At 37.4% G+C, this 21,004-nt stretch overlaps 1 protein-coding gene across 4 annotated transcripts; it reads left to right on the top strand.

Moving 5' to 3' along the window:
- The first annotated feature begins 12,924 nt into the window (after window positions 1–12,924).
- LOC126971656 (transmembrane protein 177) lies at window positions 12,925–17,523 on the top strand. 4 transcript variants are annotated; one of them, XM_050818033.1, is made up of 5 exons: window positions 12,925–12,988; window positions 13,171–13,330; window positions 13,423–13,559; window positions 13,999–14,090; window positions 16,896–17,523. In XM_050818033.1, the coding sequence occupies exons 2-5, from the start codon at window positions 13,173–13,175 to the stop codon at window positions 17,469–17,471; spliced, it is 963 nt and encodes a 320-aa protein (XP_050673990.1). In that variant the 5' UTR covers window positions 12,925–12,988; window positions 13,171–13,172; the 3' UTR covers window positions 17,472–17,523. The 4 variants fall into 4 exon arrangements, with proteins under 4 accessions (XP_050673990.1, XP_050673988.1, XP_050673992.1 ...); XM_050818034.1 differs by lacking the exon at window positions 12,925–12,988 and adding an exon at window positions 13,020–13,038; XM_050818031.1 differs by lacking the exon at window positions 12,925–12,988 and having other exon boundaries at window positions 12,995–13,330.
- The last annotated feature ends 3,481 nt before the right edge of the window (window positions 17,524–21,004 follow it).

The raw sequence follows: 21,004 nt of genomic DNA on the forward strand, positions 1-21,004 counted from the left end.
TAGATCGTATTGAACATTATCGGGTAACAAATTAGATACAAAAGTTATGCTGACAGTCTGTAGCGGGACACGCTCTTTACCAATTTTCTTTGTGAATCTTCTTATAGCTATTATTTCGTATATGGAGTTTAATCTGCTATAAAGTTCTTTGTTTGATATATTTGTTGGGACAAATCTTATGACTCCAATTTTTTCAATTTGAGCAGATGGAATAAATGCCCTCATGCCATGTTTTGTTAAAAAATTACAATTATCAATAAAGTTATTAGCCGTGTTACACTATTTAAATATAACAGCAATTTACTTGCGTTGACACGCTGTATAGCCGTCACACCTTTGATATCATTGGCGAAAATATGGTTTAAATAAGTAGGGTTCTTGTTGCTCAGTTTTTCATTGCTCACTGTCTTAACGTAAACTTTAAATTCTGTATTTATTGTGTTTTCGGGGTATAGTCTTTTATAATTGGGTTTATAACATGGTAAAAAGTCCTTCTCATCGCCTCCACCGTCACCATCAACATTTTTTATTTGGTTGTCCTCGGACTGAGGACGTTTCAGTGAGGTGGGCAGCTTATCCCCGCCCCCCTCATTTCCCTCCATCTCAGCAGCCACTCACTATATTATTAATTATTTTTAATAGTAAAACAATGAGAAATATTTGAATTATTAATATAAAATTTAAATTTAAAAATTTTTTGTAAACCGCGCCAATTGAGGTTCCCGCCAAAAGTTGATGTTACACGAATTTTGAAGGATATGTTGAATATGAAAAACGATCTTGTAAAATTTCAGATAAAAATGAGTGCGGAACTTGCTGATATACGCAACTCCATTCAACAAATAGAAAAAATTAATGTGACGACTCCCCAAAAGAGGAATTCTTCATTAACAGCTGCGACTCCGCCATCACTGCAACCTACTCCTGCAAGAGTAGCACGGAGTTCGATTACCCCGACCAACCGTAAAAACGTGCATAAGAGAGCAAGCAGACTTATCATCACAGTCGAATTTGCTTCCGCCTGTGACAGTACCACCGCCTGCACGCACACACGCACCCTGCGCTGTAAATGCGTATACGCCGACCTATCGCGATATCGTTTTCGAAACGGCCCGACCGGCAAACAAGAAGCGCCCGAATGGCACATGTGAGTGCGGGTCAATCTAGCGTAACAGCTTACGCTGCGCCTGCCGTGGTGAGCGATGCGTCGAGTCATAACGAAACAATGACGCATGGTAAAAATGCGACATTTACGGTTGTAGAAAATAAAAAGAAATTGAGCAAATTGAGAAATATGCGAGGAACAGGAACCTCGGACGCGCAGTGTAAAATCAAAGTAACGGACTCCCATTGCTACATATTTATTTCTCGTGCCCAGAAATCGGTCTCTGTAGATAATATTTTACACCACATTGCGGACATGGGTGAAGAATGCATATGCGTCGAGCAGCTCATACAGCGACATGAAACATCCTTTAATTCTTTTAAAGTCACGATACCTACCCAGAATCTTGAAATCTTTTTGGTTGGGTTGGTATATAGACGGTACAAAGAGCGATATACGAAGACCGTCGCTAAATATGATCGATAATGCCAATACAGTATTACCTACAAACTAACTTAATCCGTATGGTTTCATTTAATTGTAAAAGCATTAAGCGTTCCCTATATCTCAGCATCTATATGCTGTGAGAAAAATTTGTAAAACCGCTGATATTATCGCTCTTCAGGAGACATGGCTTCTCCAGCACGACCTCGACTTTCTACATCAGATAGATGATAATTTTGCATCATTCTCGAAGTCATCCGTGGACTCCTCAGTTGGGATATAGCGTGGACGTCGCTACGGAGGTTTAACTATCATGTGGCGTAAGTCTCTTTTCAATAATGTAACTGTAGTGGATTGTGAGAGTGATATGATAGGTTGGCGGCTGTCAAAATTAGTTCTGTGGATCGCCATTTATTACTATTTAACGTATATATACCTATTGATATAGAAGATAATTTGCCAGAGTTCACGGATATTCTTAGTAGGATGAGTGCAGTGATTGAAGAATGTGGGATTGAGACCGTATTTATGCTCGGTGACTACAACGGGGCTCAGCCTCAGCTAGATTCGGCAGAGAGATGTTGTCATTTTGTGAGGAGCAAACATGGGTCTGTGCGAATATAGATGCATTAGGAGCAGACTCGGCAACATTTTCCTTCCTTAGTGAGTCTCATGGAACGACCAAGTGGCTGGATCATTGCCTGACAACTATTGCTGCACAAAATACAGTTGTATGTGTGTGTGTGGATAACAGTGTTAGTTGGTCTGATCATTTCCCACTGTTTGTTAACTGTGATATTAAGCTTCTAACTGAAAAAGTAGATAGTAAGGAATGTAATAATGATAATTTAAATAATTACGTCAGATGGGGACAGAGAAATGCAGATGAAATAAATAAGTATACTAATCTATGTACTGAAAATCTTAATAAGTTACTTGACTCAAGTCACTATAATGCAAACAATTTATATAGCTCTAAGGGTGTTTTAGATTTTATTAATAATTTTTACAATGATGTAATTGGTATTTTCAAATATGCAGCTATTAATAGTAAGTATTCGGGATCTGGTGTGCACAAATCACGCGCCATAAAAACAAGTTGTTGGCTGGAATCAACACGTAAAAGATAATTATCAAACTGCAAGATTGTTTTTTAAGTTTTGGGTAGACTGTGGTAGGCCTAGTAGTGGAGAAATATATAATGATATGGCGAAGACCCGCGCTATATTTAAAAAGAAATTAAAGTGGTGCCTGAATAATGAGGAATCTATAAAAATGGACATTTGAGCGACGCATAGAGCTGACAAAAATTTTACACAGTTTTGGAAAGCTACTAAATCATTAAATAAAAAAGAAAGTAGGCCACTAAATGTTAGTAACGTACAGGATAGCACGGAGATAGCCAACATGTTTGCAAAACATTTCTCCGTGAAACCATTAGACTGGCTGGTAAAGGTCCGGAGAGGATACCACCAGTATTATTAGATGGGACACCAGTTCGGGTTGTGCAACAGTTCAGGTATCTCGGGCACATGTTGACGGGGTCCCTAAGTGACGACCTTGACATAGAACGAGAGCGAAGGTCACTGGCAATACGGTGCAACATGCTCGCTCGCCAATTTTCTCGGTGTACTGAGGATGTTAAAGTTATGTTGTTTAAAACATACTATATAAGTTTTTATACATCACAATTATGGATCAACTACACCAAAAGATCCTTTAACATCCTCAGTGTTCAATATAATCATGCCCTTCGCATTTTATTAAAAATGCCGAGGTATTGTAGCGCGTTGGGCATGTTCGCCGACGCTGGAGTCCCAGACTAGTAGTCCGGGACGCCTTCCGCTGCTATACGGAATATAATAGCGGGTTTCTGGGAAACCGTCCGTAATTCTAATAAAAAGATAATTAAAGTCGTCGCTGAGGCATCCCTTGACTATGTGTTTTACAAACACTGGCTAAGGGTACACCAGATCCCTAACGTAAAATGACTATTTTTTTTTAAGTGTCTTTATTTTTATATTAATTACTTAATTTTTTTTTAATTTTAAAATATTTTGACTACCTACTTATATGTAAACATGTTTTATATGGGTCTCTGACCTGCACTAAAATGAATAAAAAAAAAATAACTTGTGTATTGTAGTTTTTATTATCTTATTGGTGGTGGAGTACTTTTTATACATAATTCATGTTTCCCGCACTGAAGATGATCCCGCGCTAAGATGAGAAGAAAAGAAGACATTTAAAATTCGGTCAACTTTTACACCGACATAAAATTGCTTACATATGCCCGGATGGTATTAAAAAAGAAATATGAAGCAATTATACCCAATTATAATATAACAAAGATGGGTAATGTCCGCCAGGTTCCGGTGGACTTATCCATGAATGAGTTTGTTGAGTCAGCTGATCTTCCCATAGGTTGTGGAAAGATTTTAAAAGCTCGCAGACTCAATAGAAAAGTCATTGAGGATAATAAAGTTTCGTGGATCCCACCCCAAACTATAGTAATTACTTTCCAAGGACAATCACTCCCTACCAAAATATTCCTATTTAAGTAGAAACTTACTTTTTCCCTACCATTCAATTTCAGAATTGCTGCAGATTTGGACATATTAAAACTACATGCAGGTCCAACTCAAGGTGTTATAAATGTGCCCAATCCCACTCTGGTGACACATGTAGTACAGTAGAATAAGATGCAAATTGTATTAATTGCTATGGATAACATTTTGCCACCAACAAAAGCTGCTCACCAGGCCATCATTGCTGAGGTTCCTTCGGTGTTCCCTGATGGTTCAGTCTATTCCCTCCTCTTCAGTGCAGAATGATAACCTCCTGTCTTTTCTCCTGTCACTCATATCAAGTAACACTCTAGACATACCGTCCAACGTTGCCCACAAACTATCTCACATCTTATCCCTCTGTAATAATCATGGCCCCAGTGTCCATTCTGCAATGGAACACCAGAAGACTACGTCCTAGAAAACTAAGCCTTATACATCTTATAAATAAATACCTTCCTTCTGCCATTGCCATATCTGAGACACGGCTGGCCCCTGGATCACACTTCAGGGTCCCGGGCTATGCATGTCTCAGAGATGATCGAGCAGATGGTGTTGGCGCAGGCTACACCTTATTTATAAGACACACCCTTCCCTTTTCCCCAATAATCCTTCCAAACCAACATCCCGGTATAAATATTGTTGCTGCAAAAGTTTTGAACATCTTCATGGTCTCTATATATATCCCTCATCCTCACTCAACTATGATTGCAGACATTCTCCATTTAATCTCGTCTATTCCCTCTCCTATGATTTTAATGGGAGATTTTAATGCACATTACTTGTCTTGGGGCTCTAACACTACTGATTATTTTTCTCTTTCTCTTCTTGACATTTTTGATGAATGTAATCTCTGCATATTAAATGATGGTACTCCAACCCGCTGGGTTGCTCCTTCTCCAAATCCAAAAAGCGCTGTTGACCTTACCCTATGTTCTCCTTGTCTTGCTTCTCTTATTTCTTGGAATATCCTACAAAATTCCAATGACAGTGATCATTATCCTATTATCATTTCATTACCTGATAAAGTAATCCCTGCCCAAAATTTTTCCCCTTCTCTCAAATATAGATTATCAAATGCAAATTGGCATCAATTTTCCACTTGCCTTGATGAATAAATTTTAAGCTTTCTCGATCCTAAAAATTCAAATGCTGCATAAAAATTATAATAAATTAGCAGAGGCCATGATATTTTGTGCTGACCAAAAATTTCCTTTAAAAAACCATCCATTAATAAAATTTCTACTCCTTGGTGGGATTCAGAATGCACCAAGGCTGCTAAGGATAGAAAATTAGCAGAAAAAACATATAACAGGAGCATGACTTTTTCCAACTTCATTAATTATAAAAAAGCTGCTGCCAAGGCCACTTTTTAATTTTTGCCTGAGCTTATCTCCTCATACTCCATCTACAATTGTATGGAAACAAATTAAAAAATTTAGAGGCTCTTAAAATTCTTTGGAGCATGACCGAAGTGTGGGTCCATCTGTATGGCTTGAATCCTTTGCAGATAGGTTCTCACCCCCTTCAGTTCCTTATGAAGACTATCTCCCTTCACCTCCAAGCCCTCTATCATCAACTCATAGTTTAAACTCCCCCTTCTCTTTTTTAGAACTTCTTCTGGCATTGGACGATGTAGTAACTATCCCCTTACTTAAACCAGATCAGTGTCCATCTAAAGCCACCAGTTATAGACCAATTACCCTATCATCTACTCTTGCAAAAACATGTGAAAATATGATCAAACATCGACTTGAGTAGTTTGTTGAATACAATAACCTCATTTCTGATTCCCAGCATGGATTCAGAAAGGGGAAGGGCTCATTAGTTAGCTTGGGTATCCTAACCACTGATATTAGATTAGCACTTTTCCAAAAAAACACTCTTTTGGCAGTTTTTCTAGATATAGAATCCGCATATGAATCATGTCTCTCCATCTGCTTAGGAGCAAACTCATTCAGCTGAGTATTCCAGTGAAGCTTACTCGATTCATATGCAATATGCTAATGGAGGGAAAAATTTCCATAAATGCCCATCCTCGTACCTACCTCCTAAATCAGTTTGCAAAGGTTTACCTCAAGGTTCTGTTCTCAGTCCTTTACTATACAACCTGTATACTTCTGATATTTCTAGCACCCCCTTTTGCCAAATCTTGCAATATGCAGATGATATTGTTCTATATACTTCCGATAAGTCTATACAGGATTATCAGTTTGAGTTATGCTCTAGAATATCTTTCATCATACCTCTTGCAACATAGGCTAACATTATCACAAATCAAAAGTACGGTAGTTCTATTCACCAACAAAAGACGCCTCCCTGTAATCAAAGTCAAAATTTACAATATAGAAGTTCCTGTTGTCGATAATGTTAAGTTCTTGGGTGTCTGGTTAGATCAAAAATTCACAGGAGTAAAGCACTTTAACTACATCTCCCAAAAGTGTGAAAAAAATATTAACGGTCTAAAATATTTCGCTCATTATCTGGCGTTTGGTGGGGAGCTCACCCCTCACCCAAAGATTGCTTTAGAATGCCATAATTCGTAGCCACATGGATTATAGTACATTACTGTTGATTCCAGGTAATAAGGCGGGTTTAGATAAGTTAGACAAATTACAGGCTAAATGTTTGCGCATTACATTAGGAGCTATGAAATCTAGCCCTATTAACGCTATGCAGGACGAGTGTGTAGAACCTCCCCTTTCGCTCCGTTGACAGTTCCTCGCTAATAAACTTTTTTAAATTAGTGGAATTCCGTGATCACCCTTTGCTTCAAAAATTTGATTAATTAGTTGGTTTATACAACTATAACCAAGTTTCTCAAGATAAGAGATCATGTCTTGCCCATTGTTACCTATTGTATTCTAACCTCTCTAACCCCTTTTTCCAACTTTCAAAATGACCCCTATTCTCAGTGCCATTCAGTGCACTCACCTTATAACCCTCAACAATTTTAGATCTGGGGGCCTACCATGAACTCTTATTGCGATTCAATTGACAACCTAAAAAGAACTGCTTTGCTATTTCGTACCACGACGTGATTAGAGCTACCTAATTTAGGTTGACGTCAAATCAACTGAAGTGAATCGTGTTGTTAATAACTTTTAAAAAATAGTGAAAAGATACAGAAAAAGGAAAATTTTATTGATGAAAGATGAGATGAGAATACTTTATTAGAATTTTTTGAAAGACAAAATACTGAAAATAAATACCGAAAATGAAAATACTAAAGGCAGTAAGGGCCCGGGCTATAGCCTGTTCGCAAGAACGAATTAAAAAATTGTACTCTGTGCTCCTGTCAAATAAAAAATTAATGGAGGTGCATTCATAACCACAGACTAATATGATGCTTACGCATTTCATAACTCGTTATTTTTACGAAAACACCTAAGCAAACATTTCATTTGTAATTCAAAGAACTATATTTATTTATATTACTATTATTTCATAAGTACAAAAAAGGGCTTAATGGTTTATAATTTGACGCTATAAAGCGCAATTTTAAAATGTATTTTTAGTATTTTCTACGCAAAAAAACCGCTAAAATCATGTCATTTTAGGTTTCGAAACGCAACGCATATGGTTCGAGTAAGAGAGACAAACTTATGCAACGACTGTAGAGCGTCATCTCTTTCTCACACCGCGCACCACAGACAAATTTATTTCGTTCATTCATCGATCGATCCAAACGCCATTCAGTAAAAGGTACTTCATGGTACGAATTTTAACGATTCCGTTTAGGTACCTAAACTGAACTGCATCGGATCAAATGACACACTCTGAGCTTGGTGGCCTACTGAAACGTGACATTGGCGAGTTGTGGTGCTTATTCCACAGAAGCCACTAAAAAGAATAGAATAGAATATTTTATATAAATATATAAAAAGAATAAGATGTAGTTGTAAATGTCATTAAGCATAGAATAATAACGCTTAGAACGTGAGTAGGCCTAAGCGAAATGAAGCAGTTTCAATGTGGTCGTTTATGACTACATACGTTTCCCGCCGCGTCAGTGTCTTTCTATCAACTTCCAAGACAATCAGTGCGCGAAGTTTAATGGAAAAATAACTTGCTGTGCAGTGAAATGGTGTCACAAAGCCTCTTATAATAAAAATTATGACAAGAAAATCACACCTAAATACTATTTCACAACTTTTAATTTAAGCTTATTCGTGCGTCAAAACATCAAAATATTTTGTAAACAAAACAGACGCCATTAAAAAAATATGTTGCCAGCTATGAAAGTACTATATACTTACCCCGAGTCCCTCCGCTTGAATAGCTTTTTGTGTTTATTGGTAAATATTGATAGGAGGCTATAATGTACGACGCCACATGATGTTATACATAGGCTGCACTAAAAGTATCGGGGATGGAATATTTCCACTGTTCCTGATTTTAAAATTTTTAAAATTGAATACCATTTATTTATTTAAAAAAAGATTCTCGGTCTTATTAAACTTGTTTAGTCGTTGAGAAAATGGAATTGACTCGAGAAAATTCTAGACCGATGATTTCTTATGACTTTCGAAGTGGTTTAACACAAAAACAGTCTGTTGACCGGATGATATCTGCATTTGGTGGTGAAGCCCCATCCAAAACATGACATGTGAAGCTCAGTGGTGATCCCCGTCAAGGTCGTCCAAAAACTGCAGTAACCAAAGAAAACGTTGATGCTGTGCGTAAGCTGATTGAGGAAGATCGACATGTGACATACCGCGAAATTCAGGCAACTTTAGACATTGGCATGAATCAAATACAAATAATCTTGCATGAACAATTGTAAAACAGTTGTTTTCCCGATGGATACCGCATTTGCTCTGTGAAGAGCAAAAAGCGGCTCGCGTTACTTGGTGCGTCAGAACTCTCGAAAGATTCCACGCAGGATCCTCAAATGCTGTATACAACATCGTATCAGGTGACGAATCCTAGATATACGCGTACGAACCCGAAACAAAAAACCAGTCACGGGTTTGGGTGTTCGGAAATGAGTTAAAGCCATCAAAAATAATTTTTCGTTCACGAAGTGTTGCAAAAAAAATGGTGGCCACGTTTGTCTCCAAAACTGGCCATGTTGCGACCATTCCTCTTGAGGGACAAGGAACGGTTAATGCAAAATTGTATGCTAGCATTTGTTTGCCACAGGTCAATTCTGAACTCCGTAAAGAGAACTGCAACCGCCGCATCATCCTCCATCACTACAATGCAAGTTCTCACACCGCGCACTGAACAAAAGAGTTTTTAGAGCAAGAAAACATAGAATTATTAGACCATCCGCCGTACAGCCCCGACCAAAGCCCTAATGATTTCTATACTTTCCCTAAAATAAAGAATAAGTTGCGTGGTCAGAGATTTTCATCATCTGAAGAAGCTGTGGACGCCTACAAAACGGCCATTTTGGAGACCCTAACTTCCGAATGGAATTGTTGCTTCAATGGTTGCTTCAATCGTATGGAAAAATATGTCAAATGTCGCCGAGAATACTTCGAAAAGCAATAAATACATTTTTAAATAGTAATGTTGTGTCACTTCCTTGATTCTCGAAATTTTAAATCTAATAATTTAATAATTAGTTTTTATACATATACATAATTTATACATATTTAAAATCTTAGATTTATGAAAGAAAATACATATAAATAACAAATAACACATTATATTTCCCTTAAGAACTTGGGAGTCATTATTAGTTTTTTTTGTTAATGGAAAAGGAGGACAAACGAGCGTACTGGTCACCTGGTGTTAAGTGATCACTGCACATTATCTTGCAACACCAGAGGAATCACAGGAGCGTTGCCGGCCTTTAAGGAAAGTGTACGCGCCATTTTCGGAGGTACCCACGTCGTATCGTTCCGGAAACACCGCACAAGGAAGTTCATTCCACAGGTTTATGGTACGTGGTAGAAAGCTCCTTGAAAACCGCACTGTGGAGTACCGCCACACATCCAGATGTTGGGATGATGTCCTAACTTGTGGTGTGTCGTGCGAAGATGGAATTTGGCGGCAGGAATCAGGTGAAACAGCTCTTCGGAACACTCCCCATGATAAATAGGGTAGAGAACACACAATGAAACTATCAAATGCACGTGGTCAAATGGATCGAGCTGATACTGGGGTGCGCCAGACCAGAGAAGACAGCAATACTCCTTACTATGTGGCCGGACCTGCGCTTTGTACAGCGCTAGAATGTGGGCTGGCTTGCAGCCGTATTGCCGTGCTTTAGTTATGACGCCCAGTTTCTTCGAAGCCACTTTGGCTTTGCCCTCCAGATGGCTTCGGGATTGGCAATCGCTCGAGATATCGAAACCCAGAATTCTGATACTAGGCGAGACTGTAAGGGAAGTGTTGTCGAAGAGTGGTGATACGATAAATGGTTTTTTTTTGTGGTAAACGCGCAAACTTGACAAAACACTTGCATCAACATTTTTGACATTTGGTACGGTAAATTTTATATATTTTGGTTTCTTGCTATTTAACAATAGGTTATTAGCGCTAAACCAGTACATGATGTCAGATAGAATATTGTTCACTTCGTCATACATATCTTGGTTTCTTTTCACTTTAAAAATCAGTGAAGTGTCGTCCGCAAACAATACTACCTTATGATTTTTCTCTATAAGATTAGGAAGATCATTTATATAGATAAGGAAGAGGAACGGTTCCATCTATGTGTTAGGTATACTAGAAAATCACCTGCCGATCAACCATGGCGAAAACCGTACTGTCGGTCCTTGATGAACTGGTGACCCTCTATTTATACCAAGAGCTGGCCGGTAATTATGCTCTCCATGATTAATAGGAGGAGGTAATAGCTATAGGTCTATAGTTAGCCGGATCCGAACTGTCTCCTTTTTTTTGGATTGGTTGGAAAAGGTGCTGACTTCCATGTGTCCTGACTACGCCTTTTGTATATGAGTGCCGGAATAAACGCGTTAGCACCGGCGTCAACTCAGGGGCACACGTTCTAAGCACGATTGGAGAATTCCATCAAGCCCGTTCGACTTCCTGACGCCCAACGAAAACGGTCAGATGCTGCTTTAACTGACGCATCGAACTAGAGCTTTGTATAAAAATATACATGCCCTGTAGAATCACATCAGCTACTGCAACGGCGCAAGCACTAGGATCATCCGAAGGGAAACAAACTCCAAGATTAGGATGCAAAAAGGAACGCATCCTATCCCAATCTGCTGACTTGTAGTGCCTAACGCGGCGGGTCGCTGGTGGTCTGCGACGTTGGCGTCGGGTAGGCCCTAAACTCCTGACCAAGCAATGGTTGGATGTTCCGAGAAGGGCGTCGACTGAGACCTGGTAACCATTGGGATGTGTAGTCAGCAGAAGATCTAATAAGGACGGCATGTGACTATCCACATCCGGGAGCCGCGTTGGCGACTCAACCAATTGGGACAGACCATATGTCAATGCAAAATTATGCACAGATCACCCTGCGTAGTCTGTGGTACGTGATCCAAGCCATTCGGCATTGCGCCCGTTGAAATCTTCCAAGACTTGGATGAACAAGTCCGATTTCAGCTGAGGGGATCTATGCAAGCACGTCGTCAATTGTCACTTGAACGCAGCCCATGAGGTGTTCCGTTTCTGCGTTACCACTATGGGACCTGTAGACACACGCATAGATACGGACGCGGTCCTCAAATTCTACACGGAGCCAGAGAGTAGACAGGTCCGTACTCTCAAAATTGCCGAGACTGCGACAGCAGATTAACACATACCCTGGCATGAGGCAAAAAATTATGCTCAATTTTGTACCCGGGTACGTTAAATATGACGTATCGCTAGGTCGAGATATCTGCGTCTCCGTAAGGAAACACAAGGCCGGCTGCGCCGTCACAAGGTGGTGTTGGACGGCGTTTAAATTGGAGTCAATTCCCCTGATATTGCAAGACCGAGGTGCCGTGGTGTTACTGCCTCGTTTGTCTCGGACATGCACGGTTCTGTGCCCTCCCCAGAATACGACGGGCAGCCCGAGCGAGAGTGCTCCGGGATGGATTCTCCGACTCTGGTAGAGCCGGTACCCTCCTTGGGTAAAATCTTTTTAGGATCCGCTGTCATATTCGTGTGGAGGGGGGGGGGGTGGACTCCGTTCCTCGACACTAACCAAACCCGGACGAGTCTGGCCCGATTGTGCTGACCTCATAAGACGGCAGCATGACTCTCCTGCTTCTAAAAAGCCCCTAGTTGCCTCTTACGACACCCATGGGCCTGGGACTCCCCTATTCTTTTAAGCCCCGGGGAAAGTACATGGCAAGTTAGGCAGGGCAGGGAAAGTATAGGGTATCTAGTAAATTCACTTCATTATAAAGTATTTACATCCTCTTTGATTAATGTGTGAAATGTGAAATTAGAGTCAGTTCACATGACACCTCACTTTGTTTTTTCAATTCTAACAATATAAAGTAAGGTGATAAGTGAACTGTGAAGTGAAAAGTATATTTAGATAATAATAAAGGACTGGACATAAAAGTCTTAGTTACCAGGTCATAAAATCCCAAACAAAAATGTGAAATTAGAAATTCTAGATTATAGAACATATCAATAAAAGACTTGGCTTCGGTCTTTCAAGCGAACCTATATGTATATGAAGAAAATGAAACATGAAGAACACGAAATACTACTTTTATGGGAAATTGTTCTATTTATGTTTGAAGATGAAGATTATATAAATACTTAGCTTGACTTTGAACAAGCTGTGTAACGTGAAGAATAGAAAAGCAAAAATGAAGACTTGGCTGTATGGGCTTTTGACCCCTTTGCCTGTCCAGATGGACGAACAGAACCAAAAAAAAAAATTTTTAGATCAGAAAAATAGAGTATAATAATAGGAAACTCATTAGAGTAAAAGTGTTCTGTGGTCAAGTATCAACATAATATTATTTTATGATTCATGAGATAAAAATTAATGTACTATATTTAAATGTTATAATAATTAAACGCGGATATAAATTATTTAAAAATTCCCTTTAGCTTGTGGATGGTTTTAACATTGTTACTGGGTTTTGTACTGACTGCTATTAAAAATTATTTAATTTATAGAAATGACCACCCGAAGACCGGTCTCATGGTTTTTAACAGAACAAGGCCGAAAAATTTGTTTTGCTGTTGTAACTGGAACTGGCTTAACCCTAACTGCAGTAAGATTCTGTCCACATACATTTCTAATTGATAAGTACCGAGAGATTGTGCACCATTACAGGTAGGTAAAATATAGCTTAATAATTGCTGCTGTATAGTACCTCTTTAATTACTAGCTTCTTGTTCCATCTAATTCAATAATATGTTCTTCAGTAATGGAAAACCAGTGGAGCTTCCTAAAGAAATACAAGAACGACATCAGAAGTGTCTTGACACTCTTAAAATATCAGATGTACATAGAAAATTGATTAAACCCTTTTCTGTATTTGGGTTTGATCTATTTCATGCAGGTATAGTTTTATGGATTTATCAATTTAAAGCTTTGAAAGTTTTATGTACCTACCCCTTGTAACATAATATTATGTGTGATACTGTACCATTTAATAACCCAAATCACATCTATGCAAAACCAATTAGAATCAGTAATTATGCCATATGGAGGAAACATACAATATAATAAAAACAATGCCTTAACTTGAAAACCATTCTATTCAGATAAACCAATTTCTATCCCAATTATCATTTAAATAAATTAATAGCAATTTCCAGTAAAGCAATATAATAGCCGATCTATAGTTTTAAAATATTTATTTCAATGTTGTCTTGTACTTTGTATTATTAAAACAATATTATTTTTACAAATAAGTGACTAACTCACTTTTTTTGAAAAGTTTGTATTATGCAGTTATATGTATTACATTAAGTTTTTTTGTATTACCTATTTTTTAGGGAGTACTAGTACTAAATTTGGCAGTCTAGTGGGAATTCCGTCAAGCTTCACCTACAAAACATTGGATGATGTAGAAAAGGATGGAATTCAGGTACATTACGAGTGTTTGAAATATTATTATAAAATTGGGCTAATATCTTAATAAGATGTTATCTCTAAGTGTAGCTGTATGTACTAAACTTAAACTCAAAACTTATTTATCAATGTTGGTTAAGAAATAACACTGAATGTAGAAGTTTTATATCATTAACCACAACTTCAGCAAAGTAGAGCTTTAATGAGAAGAAGTACCAATAAACACAATTATTCTTAAGGCAACATTTACAGCTTCTACAGTTAGCAAATTATTTTATTTACAATCTAATAAATATTTATACATAATGGGATACTCTAGTTAGTAAATTATAAGTCTAAATTAGTTAAAAAAAATCTTAAATATAATATTTTTACTAAAGCTGAAATCCTTCAAGGACAATATTCATTCCCTAGTTTTATAATTAATAAAACATTGATGGACTGTCATGCACACATGAAGTTGTCTATTTTTACAGATTTCTTTAATACCAAAATAATATAGATTTACATTTAGTTAAAGCATAGAAATAGATAAAATCCAAAAATCAACATAGCAATATTTCCTATAATTTTTATATCAGCTAGTTATAGCTGACCCAACAGACATTGTTCTGTAGATAATAAAAGAAACTGTTTTATAGGAATTTGCCAATAATATTTCAAAACATCAAGAATTATTTCATAAAAAATGCTCCCTGTTGAAATTGTTTCACAGTGGAACTGTCAAACTGTGTGTCACTAAATTCTCTCATAGAAAATATGTCCATACATTGAAAAAAAAATAATTATGGGTCAAAATAAAAACTATCCTATCTCTCAAGTTGGACTAAACTGAACTCCCTGAAGTCTCCATTGAAAATCTGTTCATTAGTTTAGGAGTCCATTGCGGAAAAAACAATGTGACACGTAATTTATATATATTAAGAGACTCCATGTAATATATTGATATTTTACACCATCTTAGGTAAAATTTATAGGTTATCTCTATTTTGCCAGTGTGGACTTAGATCTAGCCTGTTATTATGAAAAACAACATGGCTTTCTTTTGTACATTAATATGAAACTATATAATTTTGGTGTTTGTTAACTTGGAGCTTTAAAGACTTGATTCGATAATGATCTGTGTAAGTGAAGCTGAAAGCAATATATCTCTACCGACTTTGGCCATAAATTCTGTTACAAATAAAAATGTATTTATTTTTTCTAATGAGCTTAATAAATGTTATATGTAGGCTGGTCATTTAGAGCAGTCCATGTCTTTTATAACTGACCATATTTTGTATTCCTAGGGGATCTGGGTAAATGAGGGCCAGTCTTCTGCTGTATGCTATTTTATTAGAGCTGAAGACTAGCCTTTGGATTTTTTTTGATGATTCCTGAGAGTCATACCAGGAATCTTCAGTATTATTATTTTTTTGTTTCCTTAATAATAAGATTGAATATGATGACAGCATACAGCCACTCTTCTTAAATGTACAGATGTGTGTCTTTTTTTCCAAATTAACAGGTTTAATTACCAGATAGTAATCTTGATTTTTCATAAACCCTTTGATGCAGATACCTCATAGTTTCGGATTTTGCCATCACACACTTGAAAATTCACCCTAGTACGTATGAGGGGAGGTTCGTGGATCGAAAGGGTTTTAAATAAAATAAAACAATAAATCTATTTCTTCTTTTCAATATAATCCCTTAAGCTGAATACATTTATTAGATCTATAAATTAAATTGTTGTTGGAAAATTTCCTTCCCCTTAACTCATTTTTTAAAAAGGGGAACAAATAAAAATCACTAGGGGCTAGATTGGACTGTAGGGTAGGTGGACCAGAGATTCGAAACCATGCGTGTGCAAAGCAGCCATTGCAACTCTGCTCTTGTGAACGGGCGCATTGTCTTGCAAGAGTAACACACCCTTGGCCAATTATCCTCAATGTTTTTCCTTGATAGCCTTCTTTATTTTTTCTTGTATCATTGCTAAGTATTCTCCGGTTATAGTTCTTCCCTTTTCTTTGCAATCCCAAAAAACAGTAGCCATCAATTTAAATTTCTTTGGCGGTGCTCCCTTTTTATGCCATTGCATGGACTCTTGTCCAAACTCAGGCTCAAAGTGATGAACCCGTGTTTCATCTCCGGTAACAATCCGCTCCAAAATCTGTACAGACGCTCCTTTTGTCATACCCAGGTGGCCATGTAGGATTCGCGAAATGGTGGTATCTGATACTCCAACTAATGCAGATAACTGTTTTTTTTCTTCAAACGGGCTTCCTCCAGTACAAATTTTTCCACCTTTTCGACAATTTGTGATGTAGTGGCCTCAACTGGCCGACCTGAGCGGGGTTTGCCTTCAATCGAATCCCTACCATATTTAAAAATACCATGCCACTTATAAATCATTAACGCATCACAAACGCGTGTTGACTTGTTGAATCGATACAGAAATGAAAGAATATTATTAAATGATAACCGTAAGTGAAGAATGGAATGGCTGACCAGATCATACAGCAAGAGAAACCGTTTTAACTGTACAGGAACTGCAATTAAAAACCATTCGTCACCCTCCACATTCGCCAGAAATAGTAACATAAAAGGAATTCTTCTCAGGAGGCAGTACAAAGGCATTCAGACAGTTTGTCGAATCTAAAAAAAAAAAAACAAATTTAAATTTTTCAGTTCAGTTCAGCTACAAATGGGCAATTTCATACTCTTAATACTTTTATTTAATATTTACTATACCAAGTTACATCTTTACCCATCTATAATATTATATTAATTATACAAAATAATTATTCAATAATATTTATTATTTTCAATTTATTTTAAGGTAAATCTGAAACCTGTGGACTTAACAACAGATGTTGGCAAGAAGCTTGGTGAAGCACTTATTATGCCAGAAAGAGTTCAAGAATTTGCAATATGTAGAGAAATATTAATGACTCATAATAACAAAGTGATCTTTGAGTCAACCTATCCATTTGTTTGTATTTTCTTCGTATATAATTTAACTGCTTATATAAATAGAAAATTTAATTTGTATTCAGCTCACAGACTATTGAGACTTGTATTGTATTCTCTCACTGGATCTTTTGGCTTAGGCACATACTTTCTTCTCAAAGATGCGACAGAAGTTTACTACGAGACCTGTGTGGATAAAGAGCTGTGTGAGTTGGGACAAGACTTTGTTGAAAGTGGAGTCTTATTTTATGAGAAAATTTTGGCCAGAAATCAAGCCTTAAGAGAATTAATGGGATCAGAGGGCCAATCAAAGTATAGCAAATTGGGTAACGAAAACTTTGGATTGAGACAACCCCGCATAGCTTTAGTTCATAGAAAACTATTCTTCGAAAGTCAGCTAAAAGAAACAAACGGTGATATAAAACAGGAAGATTTAAGTGTGTAATAAATGAAAATGTATATAATTATAAATGAAAAAATAGTGTATGTAGTATAAATGTTGTTAATATTTATAAGTATTTTTGTAGTTGTGCTGTTAAGTATTTACCTTCCTTCCTTAAATTTCCTTTTTTATTTATTTATTTACTAATAATCCAACAGCTTCATATACCATTACAATAGACTTACAAATAATTTTACAAATATGCCAATTTAGGATTAAGAATGATAGTTACATAACTTTAATAGGTATACATCTGTTATTTAATGCTAATATTATTATTTAAGAGGCGTGTGTGTGTGTGTGTGTGTGTGTCTGTGTGTGTGTAGTGTAGGTGATTGAGTGTTTTCGTGTTTATGTTATACAATTTTATTTTCGTGTGTTTTAAGTATTGAGATTTCGTGTAAAAAGCGTTGCTTAGATGTCGCAAAAATGTCAGTACCTGCGTACTCGGCATTATATAAGTATGTTATACGTTTTAAAATATTGTTCTGGGCATAATTTGTAGTTACTTGGGGGACGTGAAACAAGGCAGTGTGACGGGTTCTGTAGTCCGGTACGCTTAGATATATAGATTTTTGCTTCGTGAATGTTATTTTTTGGCATTTGCTGCCACTTATACATATGCGATTCTTGGTGTAATATACTGCCAGATTATTCAAATCCTTTTGTATGAGAAGACAGTCTTCAGTTGAATCAATGGCATAGTATTTTTTTTTTATCATCTGCATACATCAAGAAACGTGCGTGTTTAAAACAGGTAAATATGTCAAATAAGTATGCGTTATACAGCAGTGGTCCTAAAATAGATCCCTGAGGAACTCCAGATAACGCATATATAAAATTACTTTTGGCACCACCCAGAACTACAGTTTATTATGTAAATCAGTGTAAAGCCATCTATGTAAATCACCTCTTATACCAATGGCTACTGGAACTGGTGCCGGCATATTCTCACAGGAACTAAACATACACATTTCCATACCCTTGGGCACACACAGCTCCATCTTCCAATGTGAGTGCGTAGCCATCAAGGAAGCCGCCAGCGCTATATTAAGAAGAAAGGTACATGGCCACAACATCAGATTTCTTTCTGACAGTATGGCGGTACTAACAGCGCTGAAGGGTACCACACACAACTCAGCACTAATACACGAATGTCACCAAACCCTGGAGCAAGTTGCCTCTTATAACCAGGTAACTGCAATGGATCAAGGGACATAGTGGTTCGTTGGGTAATGATGCAGCGGATGAGCTTGCAAGGCGGGCATCGGCAAATACAGTGTCTGGTCCATTGCCACTTCTGCCACTGCCCTTCAGCCAAATGCGCTCATGGATACGCTCTCTCACCAACGACCTACACAACACCCGATGGATGAATGTCTCAAGCTGTAGACAGTCGAAGGTGGCGATACCTGCACTATCGCCCAAACTGACACGTAGACTTATGAGCCTCAACAGACATGACATCCGTATAATGGTGGGCACCCTAACGGGTCACACATCACTAAACAAACACCTTTTCACAATCGGCGTAACGGACAGCCCTAAGTGCAGAGGTTGTCTGACCGAAGACGAAACGGTCGCTCACGTAATCCTGGAATGTGCGGGGGTGGCCAACCAACGGGCAAAAACCTTAACCAATACAAGGTCGCTCCAAGAAGTCTGTGAACACCCCAGGAATGTTCTGAACTTCTGGAAGGAGCTGGGCTGGTTGGAGTAACCGGCCATTACTGCACGCAAAATGGACCCATGCTAGTGGTTTAATTGCGGAAACAGGAGCCCTATACCATTACCATTACCACCTCTTATACCAAGCGCATATAAATTTTTTTTGCAGAATCATGTGATCCACGCGGTCAAAAGCCTTTTCAAAATCCGTATAGATAACATCCACCTGTTTTCCTTTACTCATTTTATCGACAGTGTAATTAACAAGCACAGACAAGTTTGTAACAGTAGAGCGCCTCTTCATGAAACCATGTTGTTCTGGTGGTATAAATTTATGTACGAGAGGTGTAATACGTTTCTGTATTACAATCTCGAAAATTTTTGCCATCGAGTTGAGGATTGATATAGGTCTGTAGTTAACGATCTGGTTTCGTTGTCCAGTTTTGTATATTGGCACAATGAGGGCCTCTTTCCATTTTGCAGGGAAGTCTCCCTAACGATTAACAGACAAGGTGAATATAATTGATTAGGGTAAAGCTAAAGTATCGGCACAATTTTTAGAAACACTGGAGGTATTCCATCACTGCCCGCGCCCTTATTTATTTTGAGTGATTTCAGAATGCGTTTTATTTCATGTGCATCTACTAATATCTTTATATATATAATTCTTGTGTGCGTGTGTATGTCACTGAACTCCTCCTAGACGGCTGGACCGATTCTAATGAAACTTTCTGTGTGTATTCAGGTGGATTCGAGAATGGTTTAGATTCACAATCGAACTACCTCCTAAACGGCTGGACCGATTTTGATGATATTTTTGTGTGTTCCAGTGAATTTGAGATTGGTGTGTGTCTTCAGGTGGATTCGAGAATGGTTTAGATTCACAATTAGACTACCTCCTAAACGGCTGGACCGATTTTGATGTTTTTTTTGTTTGTTTCCGTGAATTTGAGTTTGTTTTAGATTCTCAATTCCGTCCATATTATATAATTCTCCTACTCATGTGTATGTTAGTGAACTCCTACTAACGGCTGGACCGATTTTTCAAATTTAAGACGTATGTACAGGACAACGTCTGTCGGGTCCACTAGTTTTCGATATAAGTTCGTTGTTAAGGCAACCCGATGGTAGTTCATAATCATCATAGGAATCTGCTTTAAGAATTTTCAAAAAACGCTTTCGAAGTGTTGACTAAAAGCAGAGCATATCTCGGTCTCATCATGAAATCTTTTCCGTTGTATGACATAGTGTCAGGATGACCTATATTACTCGTTCTTAGGGATTTAACGTATGACCATAAACGGGTAGGATCTTTATTGATATATTCTTGCATACGATCGATATAAAATTTATAACATTTTTTTTCTTGAACGAAGTAAGCAAAATTCATCAAAATCTAGCGGATTTTTATATTTTTTCCTTTTTTTTGTGAAGTTTTAATTTATCTTTTACCACGTGTATAAGTGCTCTACTATACCAGCATGGAATTTTTTTTGATTATTTATTTGTAATTCTAGGTGTAAACAGAGCTATCAGATCATTAATCTGCTTATAGAATATATCAAGTAGGTATGTCGTTGATGTTGTCTCCTAGTAGAGTGTTATGCCAGTTTATTTTGGAAAGGCCTTCATTTATTTCATTAAAGTTTGATCTATGAAAATTAAAGCGAGAGATAGATTTATTTTTCAAAAATTTAATATTAAGATCAGTTGTGTCTTCTTCTAAGGACGGGTGAAAATTATCTTCTGGAACAAGTGACTGCTTAGCTCTTAGTATATCAATATGGAAATTGCAAAATATTAAGTCAAGAGTATTATGTGCTGTATTAGAAAGTTGTATTGCTCCAGCTTAGCTATGCTGCACATAT

This window comes from Leptidea sinapis, chromosome 24 (assembly GCF_905404315.1).
Source record: "Leptidea sinapis chromosome 24, ilLepSina1.1, whole genome shotgun sequence".
NCBI lineage: Eukaryota > Metazoa > Arthropoda > Insecta > Lepidoptera > Pieridae > Leptidea > Leptidea sinapis.